Source organism: Hevea brasiliensis, chromosome 6 (genome assembly GCF_030052815.1).
Source record: "Hevea brasiliensis isolate MT/VB/25A 57/8 chromosome 6, ASM3005281v1, whole genome shotgun sequence".
Taxonomy (NCBI): Eukaryota; Viridiplantae; Streptophyta; class Magnoliopsida; order Malpighiales; family Euphorbiaceae; genus Hevea; species Hevea brasiliensis.
In genome coordinates, this window is record NC_079498.1 from 102,847,416 (window position 1) to 102,864,362 (window position 16,947).

At 33.0% G+C, this 16,947-nt stretch overlaps 2 protein-coding genes across 2 annotated transcripts; both read right to left on the reverse strand.

Annotated features, from left to right (window-relative positions):
• Positions 1-366: 366 nt before the first annotated feature.
• LOC131180698 (L-type lectin-domain containing receptor kinase VI.2-like) lies at positions 367-3,194 on the reverse strand. The gene is made up of 4 exons (XM_058148061.1): positions 2,937-3,194; positions 2,477-2,496; positions 1,916-2,042; positions 367-450 (listed from the first exon to the last, which is right to left on the reverse strand). The coding sequence occupies exons 1-4, from the start codon at positions 3,192-3,194 to the stop codon at positions 367-369; spliced, it is 489 nt and encodes a 162-aa protein (XP_058004044.1).
• An 836-nt stretch (positions 3,195-4,030) lies between these two features.
• On the reverse strand, positions 4,031-16,473 carry LOC110649859 (proline-rich receptor-like protein kinase PERK15). Its single transcript, XM_058148062.1, has 7 exons — positions 15,974-16,473; positions 15,806-15,886; positions 7,157-7,227; positions 6,892-6,968; positions 6,590-6,719; positions 5,918-6,073; positions 4,031-4,126 (listed from the first exon to the last, which is right to left on the reverse strand). Exons 1-7 carry the CDS (start codon positions 16,293-16,295, stop codon positions 4,031-4,033), a joined length of 933 nt encoding a protein of 310 aa, XP_058004045.1. The 5' UTR covers positions 16,296-16,473.
• Between the last annotated feature and the right edge of the window lie 474 nt (positions 16,474-16,947).

The window sequence follows — 16,947 nt, forward strand, 5'->3', positions numbered from 1 at the left end:
AAATACTTGGTTTATATTTTGTAACAACATGATAGGTAAACCAACTTTTAACTTTAATTCATAAGGCGATAATCCACTAAAATTAAGGGTATGAAGAAATTAAATAGGATATAATAAACTAAGTTCTTCTTAATTTCCAAATGTGAAATATAAGGAATCACAACTATAGTAGATCTTTTCCACCTCTGGAACTAAATTTAGTACTTTTAGTTATTTCTTCTGGCACTTTGTTTTAAAATAACAATCGCTCTTTCCTTTAAATAATGAACATTTTGTTAATTATCTTGAAAATTGTCATAAGTGATAGCAACTATGCTATTTATTGGGGCATCTTCTTGAAAACCAATATATTGAAAAATTGAAATTCTAACCCTCATTGTATAGGAATTCTTTGTCATTCTCTTCCCATATATCCTTTAGAGGAATATGTCCTTCAAGAGCTCCAACTATCTATAAGACATAGCAAAGATAAAAAGGTTATATGTCTACTATATATATAATCTCCCATTTTTTTAATCTTTAACAAATAATTAATAGCAAAAAGAGTTTGGAATGATTATGCTCATTGATAACATAATATATGACTAAATTTTTACCTTCTTCATTTGTGGGCGAAGGTTTAAAGGTTTATACACACAAGCAGTAGTACAATAAATCATCTGTTTCGTTCGTGATCCATCATAAGTTTGCAATTTAAAATAAAAAAGATTTGTCTATTGCCCATTCATAGCTTGTTCACTTCGAGTCCTTGCCTGAATATTCATTAAAGAAAACATTTGTTATTTTTCTCTATCAAAATTAAGCTTTAATTTTCTATTATATTTGCAAATGTATGCTAAACTTATATAGAATTAATTTCAAATAAAGCTAATTAAATAGCAAAAAAGGATCTATATGATCAATCCCAACTAATAAGATTATACTTATTTATGTTATTTCTAATATCTTATCATTTTTGAATAAAACTTAAACTTAATAATCATTCCCTTTTTCACTCTCCATAAAACTTAAACTTAATAACCATTCCCTTTTTCAGAGACCATTCTCTCTCTCTCTATCTCTCTCTCTCTATCTCTCTCTCTCTCTCTCTCTCTCTCTCTCTCTCTTGTATTGTCAATGGGATATAAGAATAAACTCTTCTTTCATTTTATCTTTCTTTGCTAAATTTGCAGATAGAGGCTTGGTAATAAGATTGATGAACCTTGATTTTTGAAGATTATATTCCTTAATTAGAATTGTGCTTTTTAATATGGGTCTCTAAATCTGTGCAATTGAGGCTTGTAAAAAGGCTGAAACTAGTTTTGAGTTTTGAAATTTCTCTTCATGCAATTGTGGAGATTTGGAGATGGGTTTCCATGGGAAAATTTGGTTGCCATGGTTCATGATAAAGGAAATAAATTATTTGCAAGCAAAAAATATAAAAAAATCTCACACAATCATCCATGAATTCTATATCTTTTAAAATGCAAAATTTTTTAAGTTAAAAAGAATTAAATTCTTTCAATCCAAACATGAGAATTAATAAAAAAAGAAACTAATTGAATTGAATTCTTGCAAAATTCTACATTCCAAATAAAGGGAAAGTTTTGGAGAAAGTGATGGAGGAAAGGATAGATAAAAAGATGGTGAGATGTGAAAAAATCATTTATTGAAAATTATAAATTAAGGGAAATTTTTGTTTATATATGATCCATTATGAATCCAAAATACAAAATGTACATTGGATTTAACATGAGTTCTGCTTCTACAAGTTTGTGTCTTTAAAAAACAACAACCTAGACAAGAAAAATCCATAAATCAAAAGGATAAAAAGCTTTTAGGAAATAGAAAAAATAAAACCCACGATGTTACCAAACAAACACTTAGTTATCAAAAGATGTACTATATATATTTATATTATAAACTAATGACGTACCCAATTAATAATATTATTGCCTCTCTCATTAATTTTTCTGCCAGTAATCAGTTCTAAAGGCACAATACCAAAGGCATAAATATCTGATCCTTCGGAAGCTTTTTTATTATTCTCTAAATCTGCATAACTGCAATGAAAAAAAAAATTAAAAGACTAAAAGCCCATAAATGAGTTCCTTCTTTTTTATTTATTTTATTTATTAATTTCAATTAAAATTTATATTTGAGATTTAATATTTCTAAAATCAACTTATAAAAAAAAATTTCTAGAATCAACTTTAATATCATAAGCTTATAAAACATAACTGCAGTGTAAATACTTAACCACTTAAGTAAAAAAGAAGAAAGAAGAAAAAAATCTTACTCATCAGTTCTCTCTGGCTGGAAAAATAAGGTAAGGCCAAAATTTCTAACCTGAATAAAAATTACGATCAATAAATTATTGTAGAATATATTTGAACCGATCATATTAAAGTTTACACAATTTTTCATTATCCTTTGAAAAGAAAAAAGAGATTTTTGGCATATATATGTATATATGAAAGGTTATTTTTTATCAGACCACTCCATGTATGATTTTACCTGTACATATAAAGAGTAAAAAACTTTAATAGGAAACATATTAATAATAATTTCTTATCTATACCAACATAAAAAAAAATAAAAAAAAAACTATTAAGTCTAGAAATTAGCAGTGAATATATATATTAATTTAATTTTATACTCACAACCTTCGTGTAGATATTTCAATCCTCTTGCACAACCAATGGCGATTTTCATTCTTTTTGGCCAATCCATTGTCTCCATTCCTACAATCTCATCAATTTTTAAGATATTAAAATCATATTTATTGCTATGCCCAAATACTTATGGGTGAATGTATGCGAGGGAGCATGAAAAGGACTCACCATGTAAATGATATTTCAAGGAGTTACTACTGGGAACATACTCTAAAACAAGCAATCTGTTGAGATTTTTATCAATGCAGTACCCAATCGGGTTACAAGATTTGAATGACTCACAGTGCTAACATTCTTAATCTTCTTCTCAAATTCTTCTTTCTGCTGTTCATTTGGAAGGTCTTTAAGTTTCTTAATGGCAACAATGACTTTGCTAGGTAGGCGTCCCTTATAAACTACGCCAAAAACACCCTCGCCAAGTATGTTGGTCTTGGAGAAACCTGAAGTTGCCTTTGCTAGTTCTCTATAAGTAAAAATCCTTGGCTTATAAACTTGAAAACTTTCATTGAATGAAGTTTCTCTAATGGTCTTAGTTTCCATTGTACGAAGCTTCGGCACCGCAGTCTGGAGGAGTTCGACGTTGAGGTTATCTGAAGAGAATTGTAATGACCAGTGCTATATGATGAGACTATGTTACAAGAAAATCATCAAGAACAAGTTGATCAAAAGAATATTGGAGACGATAAAATTAATTAACTTTATTTTTTTAAAGAAAAGATTAATATAAATTATGTGGACTCAAAACCTCTTAACCTCGATCTAGACAACTTCAATACCTTGGAACCAAAACTATGGTATTTGAACTCAATTTTGATTTGATTTAAATGTGGTTAAAAACTTAAGAGTAATGTGAATTAGACTTGACCACAATCCGATTCAAAATCAGACCGGTTTAATTCAGAATCAAAACTAATTAAATTAAACCAAATTGATCAAAATCAGCATTGAACTAGATCAGAATCAATAGGTTTGGTTTGGTCCAGTTTCAAGCAAAAACTGAATTTTTCTTTATTTAAATAAAAATTAATAAAAAAATACTTGGCCATACTTCGATTCAGAACCAAACAAGTTTAATTCAGAATCAAAACTGGTGAAAACTAAATTGATCAAAATCAGCAGTGAATTGGACCAGAATAATCAATAGGTTTAGTTTGATCCAATTTTGGGCCAAAACTAAAATTTTATTCTTTAAAAAATAAAACAGATATTGAATTTGATGAAAACTAGAATCAAACTAAAAGTAGATAGACACCAAATCTAAAACAGAAAAGTAGACAGAAAATGATTTAATGAAAAGAAGAACATGCCATATTTGTGGTAAGAAGTGAAAGTTTGGATTAGATTTAGTAAATTATAGTAATACTTTTGAGGAAATTTTAGTCATTGCCATCCCATATATCCTTAAGAAGAATATCTTTTTCAAGAGCTCGAACTATCTGCATGACATAACCATAATCTCTCAACTTTGAATGCTGCGATAGATAAATAATAACAAATAGTCTATGATATGCACCCTATCTTGAATCGACGGTGATGCGCCGCCAAATGAAAACATAATATATGGCTAATTTTTACTGATAAGTATATAATTTATTAATTTTATTCCCATCACATTTAGTGTTTTTAGTGTGTTTTTATGTTTAATTCAGTTGGTTAAAATATATTTATCATTTAGGCATATTTTTAGATAGTTGTAGAATAATTGTGTTAAATGGAGAAATTTTTAACATTTGACCCTTGCTGTATTTTTTAGGTGTTTCTAAAGTTATGGGTCTCCAAATTGAGTGCTATTTAATCCATTGAAAAGCTAAGATAGAGCACTTCAAAAGATAAAGAGGGACCAAAGCCCAAATCAGTCTCCAAGGTTGACAAAATGAGCTATGGATCTATTGCAAAAGCCCAGACTTGATGTGTCATGACCAGTTTCAGTATTTATTTTATATCTGGAGTTTCAGATGTCCAAATGAAGCAAACCCAAGCCCAATTGAACCTTAAGAGCCACCTCTATAACTTCTATGAAGGGCTGGACGTGAGATGAGGCCATTTTAATTGTCAAAAATGGCAATGAAGTCGTCACTATAGGCTGGACCGTTTGTCTGAACCAGTCCCAATTTTTGGGCTATAAATTGGGCTGTAGACCTCGGATTTGGGTCTATGAGTACCCGTTTGAAAGCTAAGAAATAGGGCTACAACTTTCCTGAAGAGGGCAGAGGCAGATTCGGAAAGAAAGTCACTGAAAATCGGCCTTGATTCCAGAGACGTGAATGCAGGCTGAAAATCTGTCTTTTGAATTTCAAAACTTTTCCTAGTTTGGTTCCTATCTTTGGGATTAGGTTTTTTATTATAAATACGTCTTTGGGCAGCAGCTAAGAGCATCCCAATTTAGACCTTTTTTCTCCATTTTCTTTTTAGATATCTTCTTTATTTTTCCTTTATTTTTCTATAAGCCATGAACATGAGTGGCTAAGTTTTTAATTCAGTTCAAGGGATTCAAGTTCTTATGTGTGATTTGTGAGATCAGGTTCTTAATTTAATTTATGTCTTTTTGAATATCTATTATTTTCTGATTTAATTATTTTTGATCTATTGAATGATTTGCTAAAAAGGCCTATTAGTTAATTGTTTGATTTGATCAATTGCTAGTTCACCTTCATAATCCGTAATTGTTGTATAAGATTGAACATGAGTAGCAATTAGGTTTTATTGATTATGATACATTTTTTTGATAATAACCTAAGGAAACAATAGGGCGGATTAAATGATTTATACTTCATAAATTGTTGTTCAGCTTAACTACTTCCTTTTCGTAAAGCAGTTATTAATTTGATGAGGATTGCTTAATACCAACTCAGTTAATAATTAGAGTCAATAAGAGTGCTGGGCTCGAATTGATGAGTATAGGGAAGTTATGGGTTTACTTTGCTGTTTGGTAAATCTACATTAAGTATTCAATAAGATATAATTGTATTTCTTTTGTCTATGATCAAATAAATGTATTGGAATGCGAATTACCTTGGACTGAAGTTTGTTTAATTGGAGAGTTTCTTATTTTTAGATCTTAATTTTGGATTTTTGATTTCTTCTTTGGATTGTAAATTAACACCCCTCCAACCTTTGTTTCTTTTTCCATTACACAAGTGCACGAAATTTAATAATTCTGTGTCTAGGGTTCGACCTGGATTTACCACTTACTGCAAAAAATATTTCATAATTGGTGATTTCAGTTAATTTAATTTCTGGTGGATTCGACACCCATTATTTACTTTTTTCATTGTTGGGCGAGAATTTAAAGGTTTATAAACACAGGATGCAGCACAAAAAATCATTCCTTTCATTTCCCTTCTATTATAGTTTTGCAAATTGAAATCAACAAAATTCGTATATTCTCCATTTAGAGCCTGCATCATTCGAGCCTTTGCCTGAATATTGATTAAAAAAAAGTGTTAGTTTTTTTTATCCAAATTAAAGTTTAATTTTCTTCCATATTTATAAATGTGTACTAATCTTAAGAACTAGTTGCTAAAATAAAAAATTGATTTTTTGATATGGTGGAGCTATATAGTGAAACGATTAAAATACTTACTATGATATTAGATGTCAAAATTTGAACCAAGGGGCTTTGATTTAATTTTAATATAAACTATTGAATGAAATGAAAGGAGGTAGATATATAAATTAAGCAAAACAAATCTTTGAAGTAATTTAACATTTGATATAATTACAAGGGCCTTTAAATATATATTCAGCCAAAGAGGCAAAAAAAATTCATTTTATAACTAAATTTGATTACATCTATGATATTTATCGAAAAATATAATTACAAGGGTCTTTATATTCAATTGAAAGTTTTTATACTGAGTAGAATTTCCATTATTAGCTTATGTTAATTAATAAATTATACATGTTTTATTTGTTATTATAGATTAGTCACATACTCTCTGAATGTCTTCATATTTAACTTTTCTTCCAATAATCAGCTCTAGAAGTACCACACCAAAAGAATAGACATCTGATTTGTCAGATACCTCTTCAAACACCCTTTCATAACGCTCTGAATCTATATAACTGAAATTAAAAAAGCACAATAAAAATCTGAGTTAAGAATATTTTCTAAAAAATAAAATCTCTTTTACAGGAGCACAAAATTTGAGTTTTGCCCTACATTCGTTGTATTTTATTTTGATTTTACTATTCTAAATATAAGCAATAGAAAAAAAAAAAATCTGTTTTATCTTACTCTATAGTTCCCTGAATCGATTTGTAGAGGTGAGAAACGGCATCCGGAAAGAACCAGGCAAGTCCAAAATCTGCAACCTAAATAAAATAATCCAACCACATTGGTAGATTCACTATGCCGACAACTAAACATGATATAGTTGACTTGTGAATTAATGGAAATTAATGAGTGCAAAAAAAAAAAAAATTATATATGGCATTCAACTTAGTTCCACTATGGTGAATTTAATCATATAAATGGAACTTTTATATGTTATTGAATTTACCTTTGGTTCAAAATTATCATCAAAAAGAATATTATCTGGCTCGATATCTTGATGTATGATCTTGGGTTTGCCTGAAAGATATAAAAATGAAATTATATATACATATATCAAACAATGTGTAGACCCTTATTTTGTGATGAGTATGTGCATTGAGGCCGTGGAAAACCCAATGATGAAAAATTATATGACTGTAAGATGTAATTGGAGGCATGGAGCTAAATTATTAATTCCGTGGCATGATCTTGAAAAAAATAAAAATAATAATAAAGTTTTGGGGAAATTAATTTAATTAAATTTAAATAAAATTTTATTTTGTTTAAATTTAATATGGGTAGTTCTCAAATGGATCTAATTAAGCTTAATTGGGCTCCATAGGCCTAAGAAAGCCTAGTTAGGAATTTTAAATTAGACCCATTTAATTAAAATAACAAAATATCTCTCTCCTCCTTGGCTCCACTCTCTTCCTCACTCCCTATTGGCGTCACCCCCTTTCCCTCTCTTTCTATTGGTTGGAACACCTCACCCATATTCCAGTCTTATCCAAATTCATCAATCCTAATCATTTAAGTTATCTGAAATTTATCACACTATGACTCCAAACCCTACCACACCTCTTCCTCACTCCCTATTGGTGCCTTCCATTTTTTTCTGTCTTCCTATTGGTTGAAACACCTCACCCATATCCCAGTCTTATTCGAATTCTGCAATCGTAGTTGTTTAAGTCATCTAAACTTTATCATCCTAAGACTCCAAACCCTATCACACCTCTCTCCCAAAACCCTATAAATACCCTACTAGAGAAGGGAAGAAAGGGGGATGGGAGGAAAGAGGAAGAGAAAATTCAGAGCTATAGGAAATTTAGAGATATTCAAGATTCTTTGAGTTCTTCCTTATTTTTTCTTTTCTTAAAGAAGATTTTCATACAAGATTTCTGGAAGGTCAGTTTTTATTATTTTCTTTTCAAGATCTATGCCACACAATATTTTAATTCTATGCTCTTTGTCTTCAATTTATTTTATATGTTCATATAGATCATGTAATCATGTTTAATTTGAGGGGATACACAACTCTGCACATTTTTAGTTTTTGTCTTTAATATTTTTATTATTTTTCTTTATTTTCTGAATCTGTAAAAAATTTGTAAAAATTATATTCATATTCGACACGAAATTCCATTAATTTTAGGCTCAATAATCACTAAAAAAGCTTTAATATTTTATAAGTTATGGCTGTTTGAAGTTAGGGTTCCTATAAAATCTGATTTGCAGGATATCCAACTTATGGAGCCCATATCTCCCTTGTTCCTTAATATTTTTGTGTAAATCTAGTGTCTAAAATTAACTTCAGAATCTTATGAATCTTTTTCAATTGGTTTTGCATGCATATCTATTGTGGTTAATGAGTTATGAATTTTACAAAAAAGTAGTACGATTCTGTCACTTAGAAAAGTTACGATTTATGTAGACCATTCGGTTAGGGTTTTGTTTGATTTATAAATTTTATGATCTTGTATGATATGTAGGCTGTCTTTTGTAATTTCTTTTATGATTTTTAGGCATGTATAACTATTTTTAAAAAATCAGATTTCTTGCTACCGTTAATCTGCCAGAATTTAGAAATTGTATATTTATGCATGTTCTTGTATTTTCTTGGGTTTTAATTGATATTTGATCTATTTTTCTGTGTTCTTTTAATTCAAGAAGTGTTATGAAGTGTTTGGATCATGTTAGAAGACTTAGACCATTTGGTAGTTGTAACTAATTAGGAATCTTAACCCTTTAGGAGACTAGAGTTAGAATCCAATGTAAATTGTTATTAATATTTTCTTTATTTCTTTTATTTTCTTTAGTTTCTTTATTTTTTATTACAAACAAAATTGGTAAGTAGCCCTAAGGTAAGTACCAAAGAGGACATTTGCGTGGAGCTTATATGGAGCTAAACGGGAGTAAGCCAGGGATATCATTGCCATACTAAAAGAGAAGACCCTTTTTTAAGGGTAGCTTGCCCCAATGGCAACTGCATTTACTAACAGGTAAGTAGCTCTAGACTTCTCGAATAACTATTGGCATGAAATTTTAGTAATAATAGAACTTTTATTTGGTAAATTAAAATTAACTTTGTTTTTAATTTAACTGACTTTTGCATGTAATTAATTTAAATAAATTCTTTGTAAATTAAAATTAATCTTGTTTGTAAATTAAACTAACATTGACATGTAAAACAAATTTAATTTAATACTTGGTAATTGTAAAATAAATTTGCATGTTAGAAATCTTTATTAGGTTGTGATTGTTTGGGACTTATGTGATATTAGAATAAATTACACATGTACATAATTAACTTAGTTTAATTATCCTTAGGGTAACTTGGTGAAAATTAATTAATTAGGTTAAATAGAAACGTAGGGTTATTTGAAATTGAATTTGTTCGTAAATTAAATTCTCAATAATAAATTAATTTTAGTCATCTAGTAAATATCATTTAAATAATTAGCAACCCCATAGATAGGAATTACTTGTGCATGAAAATTGTGTGTAAACAACAACCCTTTTGTGAATTACTTGCGTGTAGAGGATTAGAATTGCATTTTTTAGGATGAAGTTTAATAAAGGAATGATAAACAAGACTTTTAGAAACATTAGTAGAGGACTGGCACTCGAATTAACGAGGTTAGACCAGGCGTAAGGGGTGCCTAACACCTTCCCCTTATGTACCCACTATCCTGAACCTAGACATTGGGCTATGGTAATGACGGTTGTGGAAACTCTGCAAGGAGTAAGTTGCCATCCATGACCCTCGAAAGAAACACTGAATATGTCCCGGTTATTACCTGGGTGGCGACTCCTGTCTATCTATGCCTTCGTGGCATAAATCCTTAGTACCGTGGTAGTGTTATGGGAAGACGGTACTTACCAGTGGTTTGATTCTATTAGGATTGTATGAAGTGCATGTCTAGGAAATGTTGTCTAAGGAGGTGATACTTAAGTGAGACTATTGTGACTCCACCATCTTTCCTGGGCATTACCTGGTGTATTTTATATAATTCTAATAGATGATATTTCGCCTCACGCCCCCCTCCTATAGTTTGGTGACTCTACTGGGGACTAAATGGATAGTTACTCCAACATGTTTCTATTAGTCTAATATTATTCCTCTGTTAAACTTTTTGCATTATACTACACTATCACACAGATCACCCTTACCCTTTTAGCCCCGTTAGTACTAGCCAAGGAGACCATGGTTCTACTCGAGCTATGACGAATTGGTGAATGCTAGCACCCCATGCCCGTACCTTCGAGTATATAAAAGAGCCACAGCTCCTACCGTTGTGCTTAATGGACAAGCTCTCGCATGGGTGACCCTTTTCCTACCCAATGAAGCCCATGAGCCATAGATTTTAACCCTAGGTACCCCGTAGATTTTTGTTGTACTAGATTTATAACCTTACTATTTAAACCATAAGTTCTAGTGGTAGTTGAGATGAACTTAGGCCTATGCATAAACCCAATATGTGTATAGGCCCAAGTCCATTTCAAAACCCGTGTTAAGTAAGAGGATGCTTACTTATGGTTAAACTTTAAAGATATAAATCCTTTATTTGTGAGGGAAGGATCGTCCTAAACCACCCCCTGTTAGTGTGTCCAGTGTACCGTAGCCTAGGATAGAAATTTTTTCTTACCCTGCGCATGAGAGTTAAAGATATAAGGGGGCGAAGATTCAGTTTTGGAGATTTTTTTTTTTTTTCAGTTTTGATTCAGTCTTTGGTCCGATCTTAGTTCAGTTTATATGGTCTGGTTTTGGTTCAGTTTTGATTCTATTAGTATGGTTCAGTTTTTATTTTGTAAAAGTAAAGGCAAAAAAAAGAAAAAAAATGGTCCATTCATGCATTGCATTCATGTACATAGCATACTTAGGTTAACCCTTAAATCCTATTTTTTTGAGCAAACATAGCCTCAAAACACACCAAAGAGACTTCCAATCAGGTCACTTGGGTTAGGGAAGGGAAGAGACTAGTAAGGATTTCACCTACACTATTTAAGATGGAAGAAACTATGGGCATGCTTGATGAAATATTGAATGCCAAGATGTTGGAGCTAGAAGAGAAAATTGTGGTCAAACTTTAGAAAGAGGCCCCAAGGTAGGCCAATTAAGTGGCATTAAAGTTATTGAGGTTCAAATTGTGTCTCACACTCCAAGTAGATTTTTCCAATTCAGCCAACCCTTATCTGAAGTTTTGGAGCATCTCAAAGCTCAAGACCTCCTATAGCTCTTAGCACCTGGACCACAACCAAATCCACTCCCACCTAGCAATGATATCAACCAATGTTGCCGATCCTACCAAGCCCATAGTCATGACACCAACTGATACTTTCAACTTAAGTATGATATCTAAGACCTAATTGATGCCAAAAGGATAATTGACCCAGAAAATCAACCTAAAAGCCCCATGCCTAGCCAAAATTTCCACCTACACCAGGTCTTTACATGATCTCCATCACCCCAAATAAGCCTAACAGAATTATTAACTTTATCCAACCCATCTAAAAGCCCAATGAACTTATCCAACCCATCCAAAAGCCCAGTGAACCTATCCAACCCATCCAAAAGCCCAATGAACCTCATTCTATAATGGTTGTTGACATTTGTGATAATTCTAGCTATGATGAGGGTCCTTTAGATGTTTGGACCAATTTTGATAAGGAGGTAGTTGCATTACAACTAGATGGTTTAGTTCCACTAGTGTCTGATTTTCAAGTTATTGGGATATATGATAACTTGATGGATCTAAAAGTGGCTACTGTTAAGAAAGGGATAAAGTTTTTTTCTGGCATGGGCCTAGGAAAAAGTATAGATGGCCTGGTGAATTTTCTTGAGATGAAGGGGCAGATCACGAGTTATGGTTTGGGCTATGAGCCAACTGAAGAGAAAGAAGAACCAATGCCTCCTAAGTCCCTGAAAGAGGGGGCAATTACCTGAACATATGATTAAGGGTTACCGCACGTGAAAGAGCTAAAGCAGAAAATCAGCACCATTAATCTAAGGATTGCATGGAAAGCCAAACACCTAATGCTACACCCCTAAGTTTGAGTCTGTCTTTTGTAATGCTCACAGTAGTGATACTGATGTTGCCAATTCTGATGTACTTGATGATGATTTTGAGGTAAAAATAAATAATATGACTAGTCCTTTTGCTTACTTGTTTGATGTTCATCCTAATAGTTACACGCATGGCATTCATAATCATTTAGAATCTGTTTCTGTTAATGCATTAAAATCAATCTCTATTAATTTGGGTACACCAGATGATCCTAAAGACATTAAGTTAGCTGAAGATTTAACCCCAAAAGAAAGAGATAAATTTGTAGCCTTATTAATAAAGGACCAAGGAGCATTTGCCTGGTCTTATAAAGATATGCCGGGAATTGATCGAGACATAGTACAACACAAGATCCCCACAGACCCTAACATGAGGCCAGTAAAACAAAAAAAGCGTCGGCTTAGGCCAGAATGGGAAGAAAAGATAGCTCAAGAGGTGAAAAAGCTCATTAAGGCTGATTTCATTGAAGTAATTGAGTATCCCGAGTGGTTAGCCAACATTGTGCCAGTCCCCAAGAAGGATGGGTGAGTTCGGATGTGTGTAGATTATAAAGACCTGAATAAGGCTACTCCTAAGGATGATTTCCCATTGCCTCACATCGATGTGCTTGTTGACAGTGCTGCTTGCATGGCCATGTACTCTTTCATGGATGGTTTTTCAGGATATAATCAGATCCTCATGGATTTGATAGATAAAGCAAAGACAGCTTTTATCACTGAATGGGGGACTTATTGTTATAAAGTCATACCTTTTGGGCTAAAAAATGCTGGTGCGACTTATCAAAGAATGGTTACTATGTTGTTTCATGACATGATGCACAAAGAAGTTGAAGTATATGTGGATGACATGGTAGTAAAATCCCCAACTAGGGAGAGACATTTTGAGGCATTAGAGAAGTTCTTTCAGAGGGTCATCAAGTACAAATTGAGACTGAACCCTAGCAAGTGTGTGTTTGGGGTCACTTCAGGCAAATTGTTAGGGCATATGATCAGTAGGAAAGGGATTGAGGTTGACCCAGATAAGGCGAAGGCAATCCAGGAGATGCCAGCCCCGAGAACAGAAAAAGAGATTAGAGATTTCTTAGGAAAATTACAGTACATCAGTAGGTTCATAGCTAGGCTCACAACTACCTGTGAACCAATTTTTAAGCTACTAAGAAAGAATCAGCCAGTGGTGTGGAATGAGCAATGTCAACAGGCATTTGAAAAGATAAAGCAGTACCTGAGCAATCCACCAATTTTGTCACCACCCATCCCTAGCATCCCTCTAATCCTCTACCTATCAGTGGAAAACATGGCCCTGGGGGCAATGTTGGCACAAGAAGTAGAGAATCTAGAGAGAGCCATCTATTACATCAGTAAGAAACTCCTTGCTTATGAGGAGAATTATTCACTAATAGAAAGAACCTGTCTGGCTATAGTATGGGCAACTAAGAAGTTAAGGCACTACTTTCAGACCCATCGAGTTATTGTAGTATCCCAGATGGATCCTTTAAAGTACCTATTTGAAGTACCGACGCTAGTTGGAAAATTGGCCAAATGGTTGGTCCCTCATGCGAATTTGATATTGTGTATGAGACTCGAAAAACCATCAAAGGGCGTGTAGTGGCCGAATTTCTTTCTGAAAATCCAGTTAATAAAGAGGAAGAAGTTGAAACAGCCTTCCCGGATGAGAGTCTCAAGCTAGTAGAGGTCCAGCCATGGAAAATGTACTTTGATGGGGCCATGAATAAGAGCGGAGCTGGTATAGGGGTAGTTTTGGAAGCATTGAATGGAGAACAATTGTTAATGTCAAAAAGGCTATGTTTCCCAACCACTAATAATATTGCAGAATATGAGGCTTGCATTTGTGGCCTAGAGGCATTAATTGCTGTTGGGGCTAAAAAAGTGGAGGTGTTCGGAGATTCAATGCTAGTGGTTTCCCATGTTAAAGGTGAATGGGAATTGAAAAAAGAAAAGTTGAGGCCATACCTGGAGTATGCTAAGAAACTATTATTTAGCTTTGAGGAAGTGACAATGAAGCACATGCCTAGAGCTCAGAACCAGATGGCTGATGCTCTAGCCACGCTGGCATCCTTATGGGAGAAGGGTGATCAGAAGCTGACCCAGCCAGTTATCCTGATGAGGAGTAGAATCCCATGTTATGAAGGGTTAATAATAGCACATTTAGATCTAGAAGATGAGATGAAATGGCATGAGGACATAAGAAGATATTTAGAGGTAAGAGAATACCCACAGTCAGCCAATAGTAGGGATAGAGCTACAATTCATAGATTAGCCACTCAGTTCACTTTGGCTGGGGGGCAACTCTACAAAAGGTTCTTCGAAGGACTATTGCTCTTGTGTATGACAAAAAAGCAGTCTGAAGGGTATTAGCGGGAGTAAGCCAGGGATATCATTGCCATACTAAAAGAGAAGACCCTTTTTTAAGGGTAGCTTGCCCCAATGACAACTGCATTTACCAACAGGTAAGTAGCTCTAGACTTCTCGAATAACCATTGGCATGAAATTGTAGTAATAATAGAACTTTTATTTGGTAAATTAAAATTAACTTTGTTTTTAATTTAACTGATTTTTGCATGTAATTAATTTAAATAAATACTTTGTAAATTAAAATTAATCTTGTTTGTAAATTAAACTAACATTGACATGTAAAATAAATTTAATTTAATACTTGGTAATTGTAAAATAAATTTGCATGTTAGAAATCTTTATTAGGTTGTGATTGTTTGGGACTTATGTGATATTAGAATAAATTACACATGTACATAATTAACTTAGTTTAATTATCCTTAGGGTAACTTGGTGAAAATTAATTAATTAAGTTAAATAGAAACGTAGGGTTATTTAAAATTGAATTTGTTTGTAAATTAAATTCTCAATAATAAATTAATTTTAGTCATCTGGTAAATATCATTTAAATAATTAGCAACCCCGTAGATAGAAATTACTAGTGCATGAAAATTGTGTGTAAACAACAACCCTTTTGTGAATTACTTGCGTGTGTAGGATTAGAATTGCATTTTTTAGGATGAAGTTTAATAAAGAAATGATAAACAAGACTTTTAGAAACATTAGTAGAGGACTGGCACTCGAATTAACGAGGTTAGACCAGGCGTAATGGGTGCCTAACACCTTCCCCTTACGTACCCACTATCTCGAACCTAGACATTGGGCTATGGTAATGACGGTTGTGGAAACTCTACAAAGAGTAAGTTGCCATCCATGATCCTCGAAAGAAACACTGAATATGTCTCGGTTATTACCCGGGTAGCGACTCCTGTTTATTTATGCCTTTGTGGCATAAATCCTTAGTACCGTGGTAGCGTTATGGGAAGACGGTACTTACCAGTGATTTGATTCTAATAGGATTGTATGAATTGCATATCTAGGAAATGCTGTCTAAGGAGGTGGTAGTTAAGTGAGACCATTATGACTCCACCATCTTTCCTGGGCATTACCTGGTGTATTTTATATAATTATAATGGATGATATTTCGCCTCACGCGGGGTCCTACACAATGAATATAGATTCACTGGATCAATTACTCACAGTGTTCATGTCGATATTCCAATCCTTTTGCAGAGCCTATGGCGATTCTCATTCTTTTTGGCCAATCCAAACTCTTGTTTTCTACGATGCCATTGTTATTTGTAAGATCTTAATAGCGTATTCTTCATTTGTGTATATGAATATGTTAAGGCAGGAAAACGAACTCACCATGTAAATGAAACCTCAAGGACTTATTAGGAAAATATTCTAATACAATCAGTGCATTGGGTTCTTCGATGCAGTAGCCAACCATTGTAACAAGATTTCGGTGACCAACATGGCTAACAACCGCAATCTCATCCTCAAATCCCTTAACATCATAAAGTTTCTTAATAGCATAGATTCCACCATCTAGAGATCCCCTAAAAACTTGACCAAAACCACCCTGTCCAATGGAGTACTTGTTGGAGAAATGACCTGTTGCCTCTGCTAGTTCTTCATAACTATATTTCCTCGGCCCAAATATACCTGGTAATTTGTGAGTTGCCATAATACTTGTACTTAGTTCCCAAGAGAAAAGGCCGTTAAAAGTTGCACAGTTGCAGAGTCGCTGCAGTTATAAATGCTTTACCACGACCACTAAAACAAAAACCAATTACAACATCGCACCAGAGAGGTTTCTTGCAAGTAAAAGAAAATATGCTGTTATTTGGAGTAGGAAGGGGAGAGGAATGGGGTTGTTAGGAATTTTTATTTCCCACAGACACACTGTCCCTTGTGTCTTGTAATGCAAATTGATGTTTAAAGATTAATCATGATGGCAAATTGGCAATGGTCTGCGAGAGTAGACAGAGGATACAAGTATACTACTTTGGTGATAGGACAAAAAATTAATTTCTCTTTCTCTGCGTTCCGGCATTGTGCGTGATTTCTCACCCTTCAAGGAGTTTCTCGGGTCAATTTAGGTGACCATAAAATATTATCTTTTCTCAATTATAATTTATATTAATTTTTTAATATTAATTTAGTGAATATTGAACACTCTAATATAAGTATCACAACGTATGGATTAAATATTCAAATTATCAATTAAATTTAGATTTAAATAAGATAATTTTACGAGCATGGATCTTATTTAATTATGGAAAATAAAATAAAAATAAAAAGTAACCTCCACCACATAAAACTTCACCCAATAAGCT